Source organism: Barbatula barbatula, assembly GCF_947034865.1.
Source record: "Barbatula barbatula genome assembly, chromosome: 18".
NCBI classification, from domain to species: Eukaryota; Metazoa; Chordata; class Actinopteri; order Cypriniformes; family Nemacheilidae; genus Barbatula; species Barbatula barbatula.
In genome coordinates, this window is record NC_136781.1 from 14620934 (window position 1) to 14638996 (window position 18063).

The window sequence follows — 18063 nt, forward strand, 5'->3', positions numbered from 1 at the left end:
TATCACGCTGGAAATTCTGCGTTTTCTTGTTAATTCAGTCATGTATAGGTTTGTTTTTTGATATCATGTGTCAGAGGCTTGAGAGAGATGAAACACCGCAACCTATCATTATATATACGGTGTATACCCTGTCAAACCAGAGCACAGGCAGAATTCAAGCACAGGTGCACTGCAGATGGATGTTAAAGACATTTGGCAGAGGACCACCTGCTACTACAACGGAAAACATTTGGTTTCCAAATTAGATTCGAGGCATCCAGGATAATTAAGTTGATCCAAAGTGACGGATTTCTGACCTCATTTATAGCACGGGTTGAAAATGTTGACCTGTGGGAATTTTCTAACCTTTTAATGACACGTAAAACTGCTGCTTAATAGTAAAATCCTGCTTTTTTTCAGCTACGTTCTTTAGCTAAAGTAAAATCTATTTTATCTTTTAATTACTTTGAAAGAATAATTTATAAATTTTATAGTTATTTTCTGTAAGGATAAAGAATTGTTAATGTTTAATGATCATTTAACTTATAGCAAACTGTTGCCAGTAAATTACATAAATGTAAATCTTGTGATCACGCCTCCCTCATCAGAGCACAGATTCCCCAGTTCACAATCACCTGAGTACTGATTACACCGTCACCTGCACTTACGTTTTAAGTTTCGCTATCCAGAGTCAATAAACCTCTTTACTGGAACTCCGTGGTGTTCTCATCTGTCCGATCGCAAAGTGTTACAGAATAATCAACCCACCAACATGACCACATCTCAGAGTACCAGCACCCTCCTGCAAACCCGGACCCCTTCACAGAACTGGTACAGGCACTTCTGACCCACCTTACTCCTCCCACCTCCGGATTATGCTCTAGGCTTCCGCACCCTGGCCACATCCATCTGATGGAATAAATCTACCTTAAACTCAGTCTACCGACCAGGTTTGCAAAGTGGTATCCGCTCTTAGATGGCCATCTATGATGATACCATGATGAGGCCCTCATTCAAAGATCTGTCCGAATCTCTCAGCGCCTCTTTGCTTGTAACCCCCGCCGACCCGCTGCATCTCCTTGGTCAGCCTCGGGAGATCGTTTCACAGCCCCTCCAGAGCCCGCACCGATGCAACCTGAAGAAAGGGCTCGTAGATGGTCTCAGAATCTCGGTTTGTACTGTGGGGGCATCACATTGCCATCTTTTTCAAAGATTGATGGTCCCATACGCCCAGCACTGACCTCGGTGAGTTCCATTCGATTACCTGACGCAATGTCTTCTTTGGCCCACACTGATGTAGTTATTTCTGACATGAATTCGTCTCTTTATCACACTTATGAACTCAGGAGGCATGGGAAATTGGATCCCTCTTGGATGTACTGGGAATCAAATGGATTTGTTGTTACAGGAACATTCACATACAGAACATTCCGGGTAAACCATTGGGCCGTGGTAGGATTGGATTTCACTCACCACTGGTAACCCTGCAGATCACGTCGAATAAATTACATTTACATTACACATCCGTCATGTCAGTACGGTATTAAAAAGACTCCGAAAATTTTACCTCTACCCCAAGCTTGAAAAGTGTCAATTCCACCAACACACAGTTCAGTTCCTGGGCTATGTCATATCCCAATACAGGGTAACCATGGATCAGAGGAAGGTGGAAGCAGTCCGCAGTTGGTCCCAACCTAAAACCCTCAAGGTGGTGCAACGCTTCCTGGGATTTGCGAACTTTTACTGCCGCTTCATTGCAGGTTTCAGTTCTATAGCGGCACCCCTGACAGCGACGTTTGTTCCCCCTGACCTGACACCCAGGCAGTCAGCTGACCCTCTCGTCATTTCCACTCATAACTGGTGGCCAGGTATGACCCAGGATACCTTCCGTTTTGTCAAGGAATGCTTCATCTGTGCCATATCCAAGACCCCACGACCCCAAGGGTAAGCTTATGCCCTTGCCAATTCCCAATCACCCTTTGTCCCACCTAGCCATAGACTTAATCACGGATCTTCCTCCATCTGACATGTTCACCTGCATTACTGTGGCCATAGATCGCTTCTCCAAAGCCTGCAGACTAATCCCCTTGCCTCGTCTTCCCACAGCATTGGAGACCGCTGAGGCCCTCTTCACTCCCGTGTCTGGAAGGCTTTCTTCTCACTCCTGCAAGTCCCTGTGAACCTAACCTCCGGATATCATCCTCAGTCCAACGGCCAGGCGGAGCGTAAGATCTCTCTCACCAACACAGCTGGCATCATTACCTAACTTGGGCCGAGCCCTTTCAGTGCGTGCTCGGGTACCAACCTCCTCTGTATCTTTGGTAAGGTGAACCCTCGTCTGTGCCAGCTGTGGACCACTGATTTCGAGAGAGCGAGAGGGTCTGGAACTCAGCCCATCAACATCTCCAGCAGGCTGTCAGCCCTGCCGTAAACTGAGTCCCAAATATACTGGACCCTTTCCCATCAACCGCTAAATCACCCTGTCACGTAAAGCCTTCAACTGCCCCCACATTACCGGATCTCCATCTTATTCCATGTCTCACTCCTTAATCCTTACTCTCATCCTGTTTCTGTTTCTCCCTCAGGGTCGGGTTTGACTACCGATGTGCCTCCTCCTTCACCTCCGTTAGTTGTCTCTCAACAGATTTATCGGGTAGATCCTGAACTCCCGGAGGCCACATCCCCGATGTTGGCCTCCTCGTTTCATTAGGTTCGCTGGAGCGGTCCTTGGAGGAGGGGGGTACTGTAACCACGCCTCCCTCATCAGAGCACAGATTCCTCCGTTCACAATTACCCGAGTACTGATTACACCGTCACCTGCACCCAATTCCCCAAGGACTATATATAGTCTTTTGTTTTACCACCACCTTGTTGATTATTGTATTTCAGTAAATGTTCTAGTGTTTCTTGCCTGTTATCTTGGAATATTTCAGTATCTGTTTTTGGATGTTTTTGCGATCTCAAAATTATTGACTTTTTAGCTTATTTACTCTGGTTGAGTTTTCGCTATCCAGAGTCAATAAACCTCTTCACTGGAACTCGGTGGTGTTCTCATCTGTCCGGTCGCAAAGCGTTACAGAATAATTGACCAACCAACATGACCACACCACAGAGTACCAGCTCCCCGACTCCTGCAAACCTGGACCCCTTCACAGATCTGGTGGTGTTCTCATCTGTCCGGTCGCAAAGCGTTACAAATCTACAGTAAATTACTGGCAAACTGCTGCCAGTCATACTTTAATTTCTACAGAAATTTTTACAGTGCAGATTATGGAATGCATTACCCACTGCTATCAGATTTGCCTCGTCCATATCTGTTTTTAAATCAAAGTTAAAACCTACATTTTCGAGCTGGCGTTTTGTAAATTATTATTTTTATTGTTTTTAACATGCTATAGGTGCTGGTGTCATTTGTATATTTATACACATGTGTATATACAGTATATAATAATATATTGTATATTATTTTTGAATGCATTTTTTCTTTCTTTTTTTAATTGCCTTTGATTATGTTGTAAAGCACATTGGTCAACTGCTGTTGTTTTTAATTATGCAATAGAAATAAATTGACATTGACTTCATCACAATCCACTGATATTTAGGTTGGTCCTGCACTGCAGGGTGTTTTGTAACACACACATAGAACTGTACAATTATGGTTTTACATATACAGCCGCAGAAAAATAAAGAAAAAAATATTTTCATGTATGAAAATGTTAAGGTAAAATTATCGTATTTGTTTCATTCTGTGATCTACTTAACAATATATCTTCCACATTTCAAATAAAAATATTGTTTCTGTTTGCATTTATTTGCTGAAAATGAAAACTAGAGGAACAGATAAAAATGACAAAGTTAAAGAAATATTTTTATGTGATAACCTGGGTGACTTTGTCACTTCTGAGGTTTGATTTTGTTGAAAAGACACTGGACTGGAATGACCACAATACAGTACATTTTAATTTTTCAATGGCTGTATTTTTACAGTTATATTTATGCAGTTATCAGACACTGGACACAGTTATCCAATGACTTACAAATAAGGGGGAATTTAACATTTTGTTTTAGAAGCCAAGATTAAGCACAGTCAACCGTTTAATTTAACTTCAAATTTATTTAGATATGATTTTTTGGAAGTCATCTAAACAGATAACACAAAGGGAACAAAGATAATTATTTTGAAATAAATAAATTTCAAAATAAATAAAACGATTTGTTGTATTTTTCGCATCTTCAATGTTATCACCTTTTGCCTAAAATTAGCAGAAAGGTTCTCTTGGAGAAACATGCTTCTTGGGGTTTAACCCTGAGATACTTGTAAAATCACATTGATATATTCTGCCATTTCAAAGTCATTTCTGTTAAATACAATTTTAGTTTGTTATAAACATTATTGTCATTCAAGGATCAAAATCTTTTTAAGAAAAGGAAAAACATTTCACTCAAGTATTCTAAGACTTTCAACTGGTATAGAAAGATAGGCCTATAGAAAATTGACCAAACAAATAATTGAATTCCACCGTATTTGGTCTCTTCGCTGCATTGACATTCATTGTTGATCTCTGTGCTCTTGATAATAATACAATAAAATAGTTTAATGTAATACTGGTTCAAGCTATAGGTATACTCCAGTAAATTGTTTTTGCTGAGTGAGGAAAGGAAGTGTAGCCCACATGTGGGTGGACAGTTTTGATAAATGCCATCTCTCAGAAATAATGGCAGGAAACAAAAGCCATATAATCAGCTCATGAATAATTGATGGCGTGTAATGGAAGCCTATGAACGCCCATAAACCCCCATAAACCCATTCCCACAGAACTCAGATGACCTTATTACTTTAGTGCGGAGAAAACACAGATCTGAATGAGTGATTGAAAACAAAACAATAACATAAATAAAAACTTAAGTAAACTTAAATGATTAAAATAAGGTTATTTAGAGTCAATGGTCGACAGGTTTAAAGAGGAAATCTGGTAGAATCGGATGGTTGTGTATAAACTACTAAACTACTCCCTCTGCTGGCCAAGTCCAAAAAATGTCTCTGATTATAGTAAATCTACGCTGCAGTTTTTTCACCCATCAAAGCTCACATCAACCACAGTGACACGTTGAGCTGCTTTGTTAGGTTGTTAACATTCCTATCATTCATCTACGTGAAAATACAGCGTATCAAACATGTACAAAATAATCAGGCTCTTGAAAGGTCTCGAAAGAATCAGGAAAACATATTCTGCAGCCTCACGAACCAAATAAAAGATTCATCATGCGCCCTTAAAAATGAAAGTGCATGTCCTGAACTTGTGCAAAAGGCAGATGAATAATTAAACAGTGAGATGTTAACGGGACTTGGGGATTTCAGAGATGCGTGAAACGTAAATCCCATTGACTCAAAACACATTTCATTGCGACGTAAACCAGCCAATTATTCATGATCTCATTAATGCAACGAGAAATCTCATCACCTGTCAAGTCAAAGATTTTTTCTCAATAATCTCTGTATGTCACGTCGTATATATTTATGAATGATTTAAACAACTAACAAGCAATTTCAACAATCAAAAAGTTAAAGTCAAAACGTGCGTGAACGATAAAGCAATGCCACGTTGAAAACATTTAACAACCACAAGAGGGCGCTAGTGTTACACGGACTAAACGATGAGAGACACATTTATAACTAAGAGTGACGCAGTTTTATAACTTTTTCAACTTAATGCATTTGTATACAGTTGTTTATGTGCCCATCAGCCATGTTGTACAGTATGCATTATGTGCATTATATTATACACGAGCAATACAATGTTCAAACGTGTGTAATGAACTTTTTCAAAGTGTTTGTAATGTTTGTACAGTTGCAAACGAACTGCTCAGTGCTCTCATAAATCTTTCTTGCTGTCGCACAATCTCAGTCGTTGAAAGTGTAAGATTGACCCCTGGACGAGTTTAAAGCGGCTCCCTTCATCTTCTGGCTTTAGATCAAGGTCTGTATTTAATCGCGAATAAAGCCGAGCGTTCATATCCACGGCACATCGCGTCAAACAAGGTGCGATCACGTGCTACCTCGTCCGATCGTAGTGTCACACGTTTCCGTCCGTCATTCGTGCATATGTCATCGGACATCCGATTTAACGACGCATGCATACGGTAAATATTATTACGTTATAATGTGTAAGGTATGACCATCGTGTCTGACTGTACACCTTTTTTTGATACACAAAGAATTATACATTTACATTTCAATCACGAGAACAGTAACATTACTTTAGAAAATAAATGACAAACGGGTTGTAAAAAATAAATACAAAACAAAACACAAAAACAAAAAAGTGTCTACACCTGTTTACATGTGGGCGGAGTGCAACGTCATGCGCAGCGCAGGTGTTGACGGAAGTACAAAGTCACCTCGCGCTATTAGAAAGCGTATCAAATGAGATCATAAAGTGTCCGCGCGGTATTTATGACTATAGCAATTCTCGAAATTCAAACGATAATGCGAGTGATGATCGCGTTAAGTGAGCTCGTGATGTTTGACAGGTGAGCACCGGGAGCGTAAGCTCGTGCCTGTGTGATGGAGGATCTGGCAGCGCTCGACCTGTTGCAGTGTCCTCTATGTACGAAGCCTTTACACGCATCTGCCAAGGTTTTGTCGTGCCAGCACACATTCTGTAAAACGTGCCTCCAGCAGCACGAGGCATCGGTTCCTCAGCTGATGTGCTGCCCTGAATGCAGAGCTGCTGCTCCTGGATCAGCGGAGGAGCTGCCCACTAACCCTCTGTTGGTTAGACTACTAGACAGCCTCCAGGACGGGGGTCCTCTGGGCACACCCAGGGACAGATCGGTGAGATACGTGAGCTCGGGGGACGAAGAGGAACTTTTGTGCCGTTACATTCAGGATTTGCACCTCCAGTTGCCCAAAGAAGGCCAGAACACAAGGGGGGTAAGAAGAACTTCATGTTTTGTGCAGTAGACCGTGAGTAATGATATGAAATCTTCAGACCAGACACCTTTTTATGATTTGACTTTATTTAACAAGGAAGGTCCCATTGAGATATAATATCTCTTCCACCGGTGAGTCCTGGTCAAGATAGTCAGCAAAGGACATAGATTACAAACAAAAACACATCACTAAAAAACTAAAAATATTGTGGTTAACTGTTAAAACACGTGCACTTTTGCCTGAAAACTGATTTTAAATGGTTTTTAAACAAAGGAGATGGTGTAGATCCTGGAGATATGTAAGAACCTTTGACACACAATCCACACATAAGGGGCATCATTGGAAGAAGCAGATTTACCTAGTTCTGTGCGAGGGATTGGCACCATACGCAAAAAGTTGTCTGTTGACCTAGAATTATACATTTTTGTACAATATGTCAACAAGTTGGATATATAATGTGGTAATTTTACCCAACAACGCTTTTAAAATAAAATCAACATATATTCTTAAGCACAATGAAGTCCATTCTTTCGTTTCATATCATTTACAGTGACGTGTACGCACACTTACACCAGTAACAAACCGTAAAGCAGCATGAGAAACTACATCCGTTTTTTTCAATGCATATAGATTATATCACCATAGTCCAGGATTGACATCAAAGTGCTGTCCACTAAACGCTTCCGTACAAAAAAGGAGACTTTTTTTTAAAGGAAAATAAAAACCTATCCTTGGTCTGAGTTGTTTGAAAAGGCTATCAATATGAGAATGACCTTTGTCATCGTTCAAAGTTGCTCTTAGTTTTTTAGCAGGCTGTCTTCTCTTTTAGGGGTTATGATGTAATATAGTGTCGTTATTATTATGCCGCAATTGTGCTGAAGCTTCAAAAAAGGGCTAAAAGTGTCCAGCTGTATCAGATGTCGTTGCGTCTATACATCAAACAGAACTAGATGTTTGTTCTTGAGTCATTTCTACAATGGAAACACAAACCAGCATAGCAAGTATTAACAAACTGTTTATATTTTCAAATTGTTATATTCCAAGATTATATCAGTAGGATTTTTTGTATTGTCCTATATACTAAGATAACTACCAGTAGTAATGTGTAATATAATTGTTCTTTGCCATTTAAAGGAATCCTGTGTCCAGTTAAGTTTGATAAATTCCCATTGAAACGAACTGGGTCGGGGTTTGGCTAAAGTAGGTCGGTGGCTTTGAGTTTCAGTGGATTAAAAGGCTTTGCAGTTGCAGTAACAAACAGTAGCTCTGTTTAAAAGTTAGGGATGCTTTTGAGCACTAGGGAGACCACATGATGGTTGTGTAATAGTACATTTCCATTAAACAACCGGCATGTAGATTAATTGCTTGAATATAATAAAACTGTCACAAAGCAAAAATATCCTGATAATGCAGTTTTATGCGATTTCGTTTTTATACATTTGACATTTGTTTTTATCTTTTAGGTGCAGGCTCAAGCTTTATATGACTTTCAGGGTAATGCTCCTGGGGAGCTCACAGTGAAGTCAGGCGATGTGGTTTATCTGCGCTGGAAACTCGATGATAACTGGTATTATGGGGAAGCCGGTGAGAGCTGCGGTCTGGTTCCAGTCAGTGTGGTTCAGGTCATCGGTGAGTGGCCGCAGCCTTTGGCTCTCTGCAGAGCTCTGAGTGACTTCAATGCTAACAATCTCCATCCTGACGACAGCAAGGAATGTTTGACCTTCTTCAAGGTTAATCTCTCAGTCTTCTTATTTTATTATATTTACCTTCTCTTAAGGAACACACCATAACATTTCTATGCAAAGTAAACTTATAATACAGAATTTTGGAAAACTGAGGACTCGAAAGAGCATTTGAAAGTAAAAAGCTATTTTCTAATATGATGTGCAAAGAAAGGTTGCTTTGGGCTCTTTAATGTAGCTTCACTATTATTACTTAGCCTGCAGAACTTGAATTATATAACCGTTTTGACTCGGGCACAATGTTCATTAAAGTGCATTCCAGTGGAGTGGGTTTCTTTTGGTGAGCAGATGGCCCAAATGGGTCCGAAGCGAGTTTTGGGCCTGCAGTCACAAAGGATTGATGCCTGCAACTCTGAATCATATGAGCCATGTAAAACTCTTCAGGAACGTCTGTATACACAGCCTTACGTGTGCTTATCTCTCTCGCCCCACAGGGAGACAGCATTACTCTTATTAAACAAGTGGATGAAAACTGGGTCGAGGGAAAACTTAGAGACAAAGTTGGGATATTTCCCTTGCAGTTTACAGAGGTAAGAGGCTTTTCACTAATTGCTAAACATCTTACAACTTGGTAATGTCTTTGAGAAATGTGCAAATCCTAGTGTATTACACCACACAATAAAAAATAACATTGTTAACGGAACAGTTCACTCAAAAATGAATCATCATTTACTTCACTTTACTCTAGTTTTTCCAAATCTGAATGTATTTCTTTGTTCTGATGAACACAAAATTTGATATTTTGAAGAATGCTGGACAGCAAACAGTTCTGGGGCACTTTTGACTTCCATTGTCATTTTTCCTACTATGGTAGTCAATGGTGGCCAACAACTGTTTGGTTCCAAGCATTCATCCAAATATATTTTTCTGTGTTCATCTGAACAAATACATGTATACGGATTTACATTTGGAACTGCTCGAGGGTGAGTAAATTTACTTTTTGGGTGAACTGCCCCTTTAAGCAGTATTTTGTTTTGGAAACCTCTTTGAAGTCTATTCTAATTTGTTTCCATTGTGAAGTTATTGTAATGGCTATTGAACAAGTTTACGTTTATTTCTTTAGCAGAAACTTTACTATAATTCCCATGAGAATGTGAAATGTGAAATCTCATATTTACATTACTTTAATACATTTATTCTGTCCAGATCGAGTTATCTGAAAGTACTTAAATCAAGTAATTTGGTAAGTTTATGGTTATAAAACCATGAAGATATGCCGATGGGCCAAGAAAAATAAACTTGAGTTGATTCAAATTTAAGTTGATTATTATTACCCTATTGGAGGTTGTTTTGTTTTAAAAACAAACTTAATTCTTATTTTTTTTTCATAAAACAAGACAAAATATCTTAGGCCACTATACTTGTTAAGTAAATGATAAGAACTTGTAGATATTTGTACTACCAAGCAATCGTAAGAAATTCATTTTCTGCACTTGACAAATCGTTTTTGCGTTTCAAATGTGAATTTCTTGACATTTTTTGTGTTTGCCAGGGGTTTATAGATCACTTTGCAAGATGTAAACTCTGGTCCAGAGGCACTTCCTGTTTCATTTTTATTGAATCATTTTGTTAAATCTCACGTACATATATTTGTTTAACATTTTGATTCAGTTTGTTGGTTGTATTATGTTCAAACGTTTGTGTAGTGTAACTGAAACAGGAAGTTCCTCTGTACCAGCGCTAAACCAGCGTTTATGTGATCTGAAGTGGTCTATACCATAACGATAATCTGAGATTGCATCGAAAATTACTTTGGTGATGAATTCAGCATTATTTAGGATCATTATTTATTTCTCATAATCTTTTCTTTAATGTCACCGTTAAATTGAGAACAGAAGGACTTCGTCTCTTAACGCTCAGGGTGTCATTAGCTACTCACGATACGTGATGACGAGCTTTAAGATGTTGCCGCAGAGCGTGCCGCTGGAATCCAGTGGCTGACGTGCATTGTTCTGCTGCTGCTCTTCCTGCAAACAGCACGTGCAAGATAAGTAAACTCCGGATGGGAATGTTTTGTACTAGCTCATATCTGAGGTTAGTTTGATAAAACAGCCAGCTTCCCTCTCAGCACTTGACTCGGCCCCACTCTGGAATCCTAAAGCTGACCAGCCAGGCGTGAAGAAACAGTAACGGTGGCCGAGCAGCACAGGATGGGGAGGGATTGGGTCACCGGGGAGGGAGGGGTCACCGGTCCTTCTAAAACGCTGTGCTCCTCAGACCAGCAGCTACGCCTGCCACTTTCACTCAGATAAGAAATTTGGCGCAGCAGGTGGGATTAAAACCTCTGAGTTGCCACTTGTTTTGCTGCCGGAGACGCAGCGGGTGAAGAGTTTCAGGCAGGAAAACCCCTCTAATAGGCTTTGTGTCTCCCGCCGTAGCCCAATCCAGCGGCGCACAAGCTTCTGGAAAAACGCAGAAGGAGGTACTCGGTGGAATCACACCCACGGATCGGCGGTTGGGTTAACACGGACGCTCGTGCCCACAGGCGGCTCTCTGGACCATCTTACAAGTCAACCAGGCCTCCTAATGTCAGTCTCCTGAACAGCCTGAACTATCCTCCCCGCAGCCAGAGCCAGCGGCCGCCTCACTTCAGCTCCAGCGCACACTCCGCCTCCAACAAGACGCCACATCTCGGCACATTTAACAAGCCACATTTGAGGAGCTCTCGCAGAAATTTGCCTAAGGTGCGTGCATCTGTCTTTGCCTTGCAATTGTTTGTATGGGAACAATGGTTGTTTGTTCATCTTAGAGACTTGTTTGTCGTGCATGTGTTTTTTTATGCAATGTTATGATTTGGCGACAATTGGTGATGAGTCAGAGATTGTAATTTTGGTACGCCAAGAGTTTGTTTATGATACAGTGTGTGTGGTTTTCTGGTTAGAAAAGCAACTAGGAATCTCTCTGTCGAAACATTCTCGCTTGAATCTCATCATTAACAAGAAGTGTGTTCTTGCCAAAAAGCAAACATAATGTTTTTTGAAATCCTTGTTAATGTGCGTGATTCACAACTTTTTTGTCTGTTTTTACTGAATGATTTTTGCCTGTATGCATTTTCACAAAAGAGTTCTCTGTCTGTATAAGCTTGTTTTCATCTTGAGAGGGAGTTGGTGTAGCTCCAGAGTTAAAAATGCCCCATTCTCTGTCGCTGCTTAAAAGCTCATGACTCATGGGTTACATAACACTTTTCTCTTATCTGGTTGAAACGCTCATTCCCCTCCACCGAGCAGTGACTCTCCCACTCTCTATCTCTCCTCCTGCCATCTGATGTGTCATTAATAGAAGGCAAGGGGAACGTCACATGATGGAGTGAGGGGTCACGGTGCCATCTGCCCGGGGCTAGTTAAAACACTGGATGTTTGGATTGTTTGTTTTTTCAGGTGAAGTCATAGGAAATATGCCCACTGTTTCTGACTCAGTCTGCGTGTTAAGCAGGAAAATATAAAAAGCAGCAGTTTACACAAATGGAAACGGCATTTTCTCTCTTCTGTAGCCTAGTTTTGTCAGGTTCGGCGTTAATGACAATTTATGGGTATCTGTTTAATGCACCGATATGTCCCAATTTAATCATTCACTCTTGGCATTTCAAACTTGTTTGACTTTCTTCCACAGTACACAAATGAAGATATTTTGGAGAATATTGTTACTGGCACACATTCACTTGAACTGATTTGTCAGTACAATAGAAGTGAATGTGTGCCGGCGCTGTTTGGTTACCATCTTACTTCAACATATCTTGTTTTGTGTTCTGCGGAAGACAGAAAGTCATACAGGTTTGAAATGACAAGAGGGTGAGTAAATGTTGAATGAATCATTTCGACCAAAGACCAAACACCAAATAATAAAAAATTTTCACAATGTGTGAGATTAGCTTTCATCACTCGACAGAATAGTGTAGCACTCTCATGCTAAAACAATATTTATCCGCACAAGAATTGCATTAACAGATTTTGGTCCTTTTAGAAATGGTGCCATGTGAAAGCAAACTAAACCAGGAAGAAAATGGAAATTCGGACCGATTGGATATGTTTAAATTAAATAGTTTGCCTTTCAGTCGCCATCTTTGTTTGTAACATGAAAATACAGGTCATATGAAGTCAAAAGGCTGAAATTATAAATGATTTCTTCAAGTTTACCATTTTGCATTAGGGTAAGGTAAGGTTACATGTTTGACATTTTTATGTACTTGCACAGTAACGGATTTATGTTTATATTTAACCACCAAAAGTTACAGATTCCTCTAAAATGCCATCTGAACAATTTAATTCCATAGTCTCTATTGTTCTGTAATCACATGTACTCTCTTAGAAAAGTGTAAGCGAGACATGGAGATTGTCCAAAAAATATATGGCTCTCTTGTTTCATCATGCTTTCGTGATGCTCTAATATTAGATTGGATTTCAGTTTGTTCAAGATTAATGTGTGCACTTCTCCATCAGCCCACCTCTGTCTTTTCGTGGCCAATGATCGCAATCTTTGTGGTTTGTTTTCAGACTTCTCTTGTCTGTCTGAGTCAGCTCTGCATTGAATGTCAGAGATGTTTAATTTGGTATGATGTAAGAGAGCTACCAAACTAACTCTTGAATTAACCTCGAAACTTCATCTTAATTTATGGGACTGTCAACTTGTAAATGCAAAACAGCAAGAGAGTCTCAGGCTTTACGCTTATAGGTGATTAAAAGGTGAAAGCGCTTGACTGACTGTGGCAGTGTAATTACTCATATGTATAAATCCTTATATTAAAACGGTATTAAAGTCGCACAACACTGAAATGTTGAGGGGCATAACCAACAAGTCTTACTTTACTTTCATTACTTTCTACCCATTTTCTGAACTGTTTTCAAGGTTATACAATTTTTATGTACAAATACGATTCCATTTACACTAAAAACAGTAAATACCAAGTTAAATACAGTCAATTTAAAGTTAACTTGAATAAGTAATGTACTATAATTTTACAGTGTTTATTCATCTTAATTAACAATTAACTAACATGAATGAACATTAAAAATTGTGTTTACAATCTATAAAGATGAATACATTCTGTAAAAAACATTGTTTATTGTTATTTTGTGTAACAAATGTTAATGCACAAGACCTTATTGTATGGCGTCAACTTTTTGGTTTGTCTTACAAATATAATGCTTTTTTAAATAATTTTTATAAGTTTGAAGTTTTATAACTTCAAACTGCTATAGTAGTTACGATTACATAATGTTGTATAATAGCTATTTAGTTTATTGCTTGATTATTTAATAAGCAGTGTGTAATGTTATAATTAACCACAATGACATCGGTTCATGAAAGATTACCTACAATTGTTTGTAAGAACCTTGTTTGGATATGAGCCTGTTTTAAAGCAGCAAAATACACCGTGTTGTCACACACGGTAAATGCGTTGGGACTTTAAAAAAGCGTATGCAGTATTGTATTTCCACTCACTAGCATTTAGAAGATTACATGTTGTCTGCAGACAGGAAAATTACCACTTTCTTTCTCACTATAACAGAGAGACAAAAAAATGAACGGTGAAAGTCCACCATCCATCACCATGGCTCTGATTAACCCCCAGACCCCCCTCACGCCCTCTGAGAGCAAGATGTCTCCCACCCAGCAGCTCTCCATCAGTGTGTGAGTGTGGCACAGTAAAAAAAAACTAATCAAATATTTGCTATGGACCAAAGACATTAGTCAGAAAATGAATTTATGCATGTCATACGGCTTTTAACCTGGTGATGTGGGGTCGTGTTCAGGTGTGCGGCGCTGTATTCCTACACGCCCCATCACGCCGAAGAGCTGGAGTTGAGGAAGGGCGAAATGGTGGGGGTTTATGGGAAATTCAAAGAAGGTTGGCTGCGTGGACTGTCCCTCAGAACAGGCAAAGTAGGCATCCTGCCAGTCAACTTTGTCACACCTGTGCTCAGGTGAGGAGATATCTGTATATCCATGTTGTTTTTTCAGATCAGTGACTTTGAAAATGTGTCATACCTAGAAATATGTGATATAGTAAAGAAAGGGGGATGCGTAGATGTAGTTTTTCCATTCATTTTTGGTTATCATGTGTTAGTGGAACATGTGCATAGTCATTGTGACAACCACTTGTGGTTACTCTGAGAGGTCACCTGTGGGAACTTCAGGGGAAATGGTTTAAGCAAAAACCAGCAAACGTCACTGCTGACGTATGTGGACAGTACTAAGAAAACTTCTAGTTTTATTCATGTGTGGTTGTCACTTATTGCGATAATATGTGTGTGATGCACAGTACCCTCTTGCTTAAGCCCAACGAGGTTTCCCATATATGGTGAGCCCCACTTGCAAAAGGCCTTGGACAATTTTCCTGGTTGTCTCTAATGTGATCTAATGCAATTTTATGTCTATGAATAGTTTTAGGGTCACTGTAGATGTCTTGTTAATAGTATTTCCTGAAGTTTTATGTTTTAAGGCAGTCCTGTTTAAATCTCAAGGTTACAATAATAATGTAATGATTTTCTCTCAGAACATCTGCAAGGTTTCTTGAACAAGCCAAACCTGCCATTCCTAACACAAGCACAGTTTCAACAAAAAGACACACCCCACACAAGCCCCAGGCTGTTGTCCTGGCCCTAGACAAAGTAAACGCTGACGCCCCTTCAGCTACAATGACTGTGAGTTCATCTGCCGGGGCCGGGAGAGCACCGCAGATGGGCGGGAAGCAGGGTTGGACCACAGTAAGACGTGCCCTCCACACTTCACACAGAGGTGAGAAACAACAAGCCTCAGCACGCTGCATCTGTTCTATCGTGGGAAGCCGATGAGGTTTCCTCAAGATGGCACAGTTTATTTGAGGCCCGGTTTCACAGACACGATTTACGTTCAGCCGGACTATTCCTTAGTTGAATTAAGATATTTATGTCGCTTTTATAAAAATGCCTTAGAAGAAAACATTACTGGTGTGCATCGGTATACTTAACAATGGCACTGATATATTAAGGTATTTCAGGGCAAGTTATATTCAGTTAAGACAGGTCAAACATTCATTTTAGTCTGGGATTAGCCTTAAGCCTTGTCTGTGAAACCGGTCCTAAGTGTTTTTATGTAACACTTTTACTGTGTTTGTTTTTTGAGTCCTTATATATAAATACAAAAGTTAGGGGTTTCTCCTTATTCCCATGTGTTATTAGAACGTCTATTTATTATCATTCCTATAAAATAATAACTATTCCTATTTAAAATAATGGACAGTTCTACAAATAAAAACTAGTAATACCATCATATTTTTTAAAGCTAATGCTCTCTCTGTCCATTACATAGATAATTTGAATATGACTTAAATACAGTTTTACACTTTTGTTTTTATTTATATGTTACATAGAGTTATCAATTTGAACAACATAGAAAAAGTAAAGGGGCTGATGATGTTAACATGACCCTTGAAACAGTTTATTAAAGCACAAATGTAATTTCACATGCTTCACGCATAATTTGATATATTCCAACATACAGTATGATACAATTTAACTGAAAATTGAAATTCAGGATACAAAATAATTCCTTTTCTCTGATGTTCTTGACGTCTGTTTTTTAGGGTTGCCTCACCATGGAAGCTACAATTCAAGTTCCATCCATAGTCTTCACCCCCCTCCTCAGGATCTGGGGACGATCTATACTTTCGGACGTTCACCCGTTCTACCCAAAAAGAGAAATGGTTTGTTCTCAAACCCCGTCAAGACGCAGCATTGGACACATGAAGGTACAGCACCCTCAGGTGGTGGATATCAAACAGGAACCAGAGATCCCGTCGAGAAAGAAGCTAACAATGGTCCTCAGTCTATTCTGGTTAAACCAGATGCTCACAAACACAATCCGGAGAAGGTAAAAATAAGTGTATTAGGAGGAAGTGTCACTCTTTGTAAAGATAAATGTTTAACATTCTTCCATTCCATCACATATGCCTTATTTTGAATATGGGTGCGGTTTCGTTCTTTGTTTTTTAGTTTGTAAAATCAGTGCGGTTCCTGGATGCTCGGGCCACTACTCATGCAACATCGAAGATGACACATTCAGGACCAGGAATGTCGGCTGGACATTACGTTCCCACTTCTCAGCCTGGCATTTCAGGTCTGGAACACTGGAATCCCTCTGCTATTTTGGGTCGGGATGGAAGTACTTTAGTTCTTAAGGACACAAAAACACTTCCAACCAGGAAGAGCACAGGGCAAGATCATACCGCAATGGACTTCCACTCACTAAATATGAAACCAGTACTTATAAACCACCAGTCCAGCACTAATAGGTGAGTTTTCTTTAAATGCCATAAAGAGGAAGTATTGCATTATCTGATCAAATGTGCTCTTTTGTGACTTTCCCCTCGCATCTGAAATTTAGCAGCAGATATTGATAGAGATTTAATGAGCTATAGGCAATGACTAAGTGTTTTAAACAGAAACACATTTCCTTTCACAATTCGCAGAATACTGGCGATGCTTCAGGGCAGCACATCCTGGTGTTTGATGCAGTCTGATTGACTAATATTGTTTTCTCCAGATACAGGGTTACGAAGGGGTATAATGCGAAGACGGATGCAGAGCTCACGTTGACGGAAGGAGAGATAGTGATCGCTCAAAGACCACGTCCAGACAGAAGGGTTCTCATAACCCAGGAGATCAGTGGAAAAACAGGCCTTTTCCACTACAACATACTGGAGATAATGGACAAAGTCCTTTGAGTGTGCCAAAGTCTTTCTTTTGTGTAAATGTTATTTGGTCAGTGCTGTGTTTAGACTTGCACCAGCTTATCCTGTTGTGTAATAAATATTTTTAAAAAACGACGTAATGGTTGGGGATTCTACGGATTCAGTTTGGCCTGTTGTTGTGTATTCACATTGTGTCTCATCCACATCCTGACACAAAGATCTTCATCATCGGTCATCTCTGACAAGACGATTGTGCCTTTTTGTATGACTGTTGGACTTTCCCCCCTTATGATGATTTAAGTACCCAAGGTTGTCTTTTACCGCACAAAATCATATATCAAACTCAATATGTGGAATTGTTTCTTCGTGTTAAACCTCAGCAGCTCTTTCCTGAAAATGAAATTCCAAGTAACCATTTTATTTTTGAACTATGTGAAATTATTTAATGTATAATAGTAATAATGGACTGAAAGGATTCCAGTATATCTTTATTTATGCGTTTTAATTCAACAGGACAGTTTAAACAAAGAAAGCAGAGGGACAATGTTATTTTGTGACACGATGCCTGCTAGATTTATTCATTCTTATGAATGTGAATTAAAATATAATACAAAAGTATATTTGTTCATTCTCTGCTTACTCCAGCTTTAATCTTCTTTGTATCATGGCCTTGTAAACGAATGGTACTGTTTAGGATGCTGACAATATGTTTATCTGCTTTGCTGCTTGTATTGACAATG

General features: G+C 39.5%; 1 protein-coding gene across 1 annotated transcript; it reads left to right on the forward strand.

The window, feature by feature from the left end:
• Positions 1 to 6004: 6004 nt before the first annotated feature.
• On the forward strand, positions 6005 to 18059 carry sh3rf2 (SH3 domain containing ring finger 2). The gene is made up of 11 exons (XM_079479699.1): positions 6005 to 6120; positions 6511 to 6913; positions 8377 to 8643; positions 9090 to 9185; positions 11034 to 11339; positions 14162 to 14283; positions 14406 to 14576; positions 15149 to 15390; positions 16217 to 16503; positions 16626 to 16924; positions 17176 to 18059. The coding sequence occupies exons 2-11, from the start codon at positions 6545 to 6547 to the stop codon at positions 17354 to 17356; spliced, it is 2340 nt and encodes a 779-aa protein (XP_079335825.1). The 5' UTR covers positions 6005 to 6120; positions 6511 to 6544; the 3' UTR covers positions 17357 to 18059.
• The last annotated feature ends 4 nt before the right edge of the window (positions 18060 to 18063 follow it).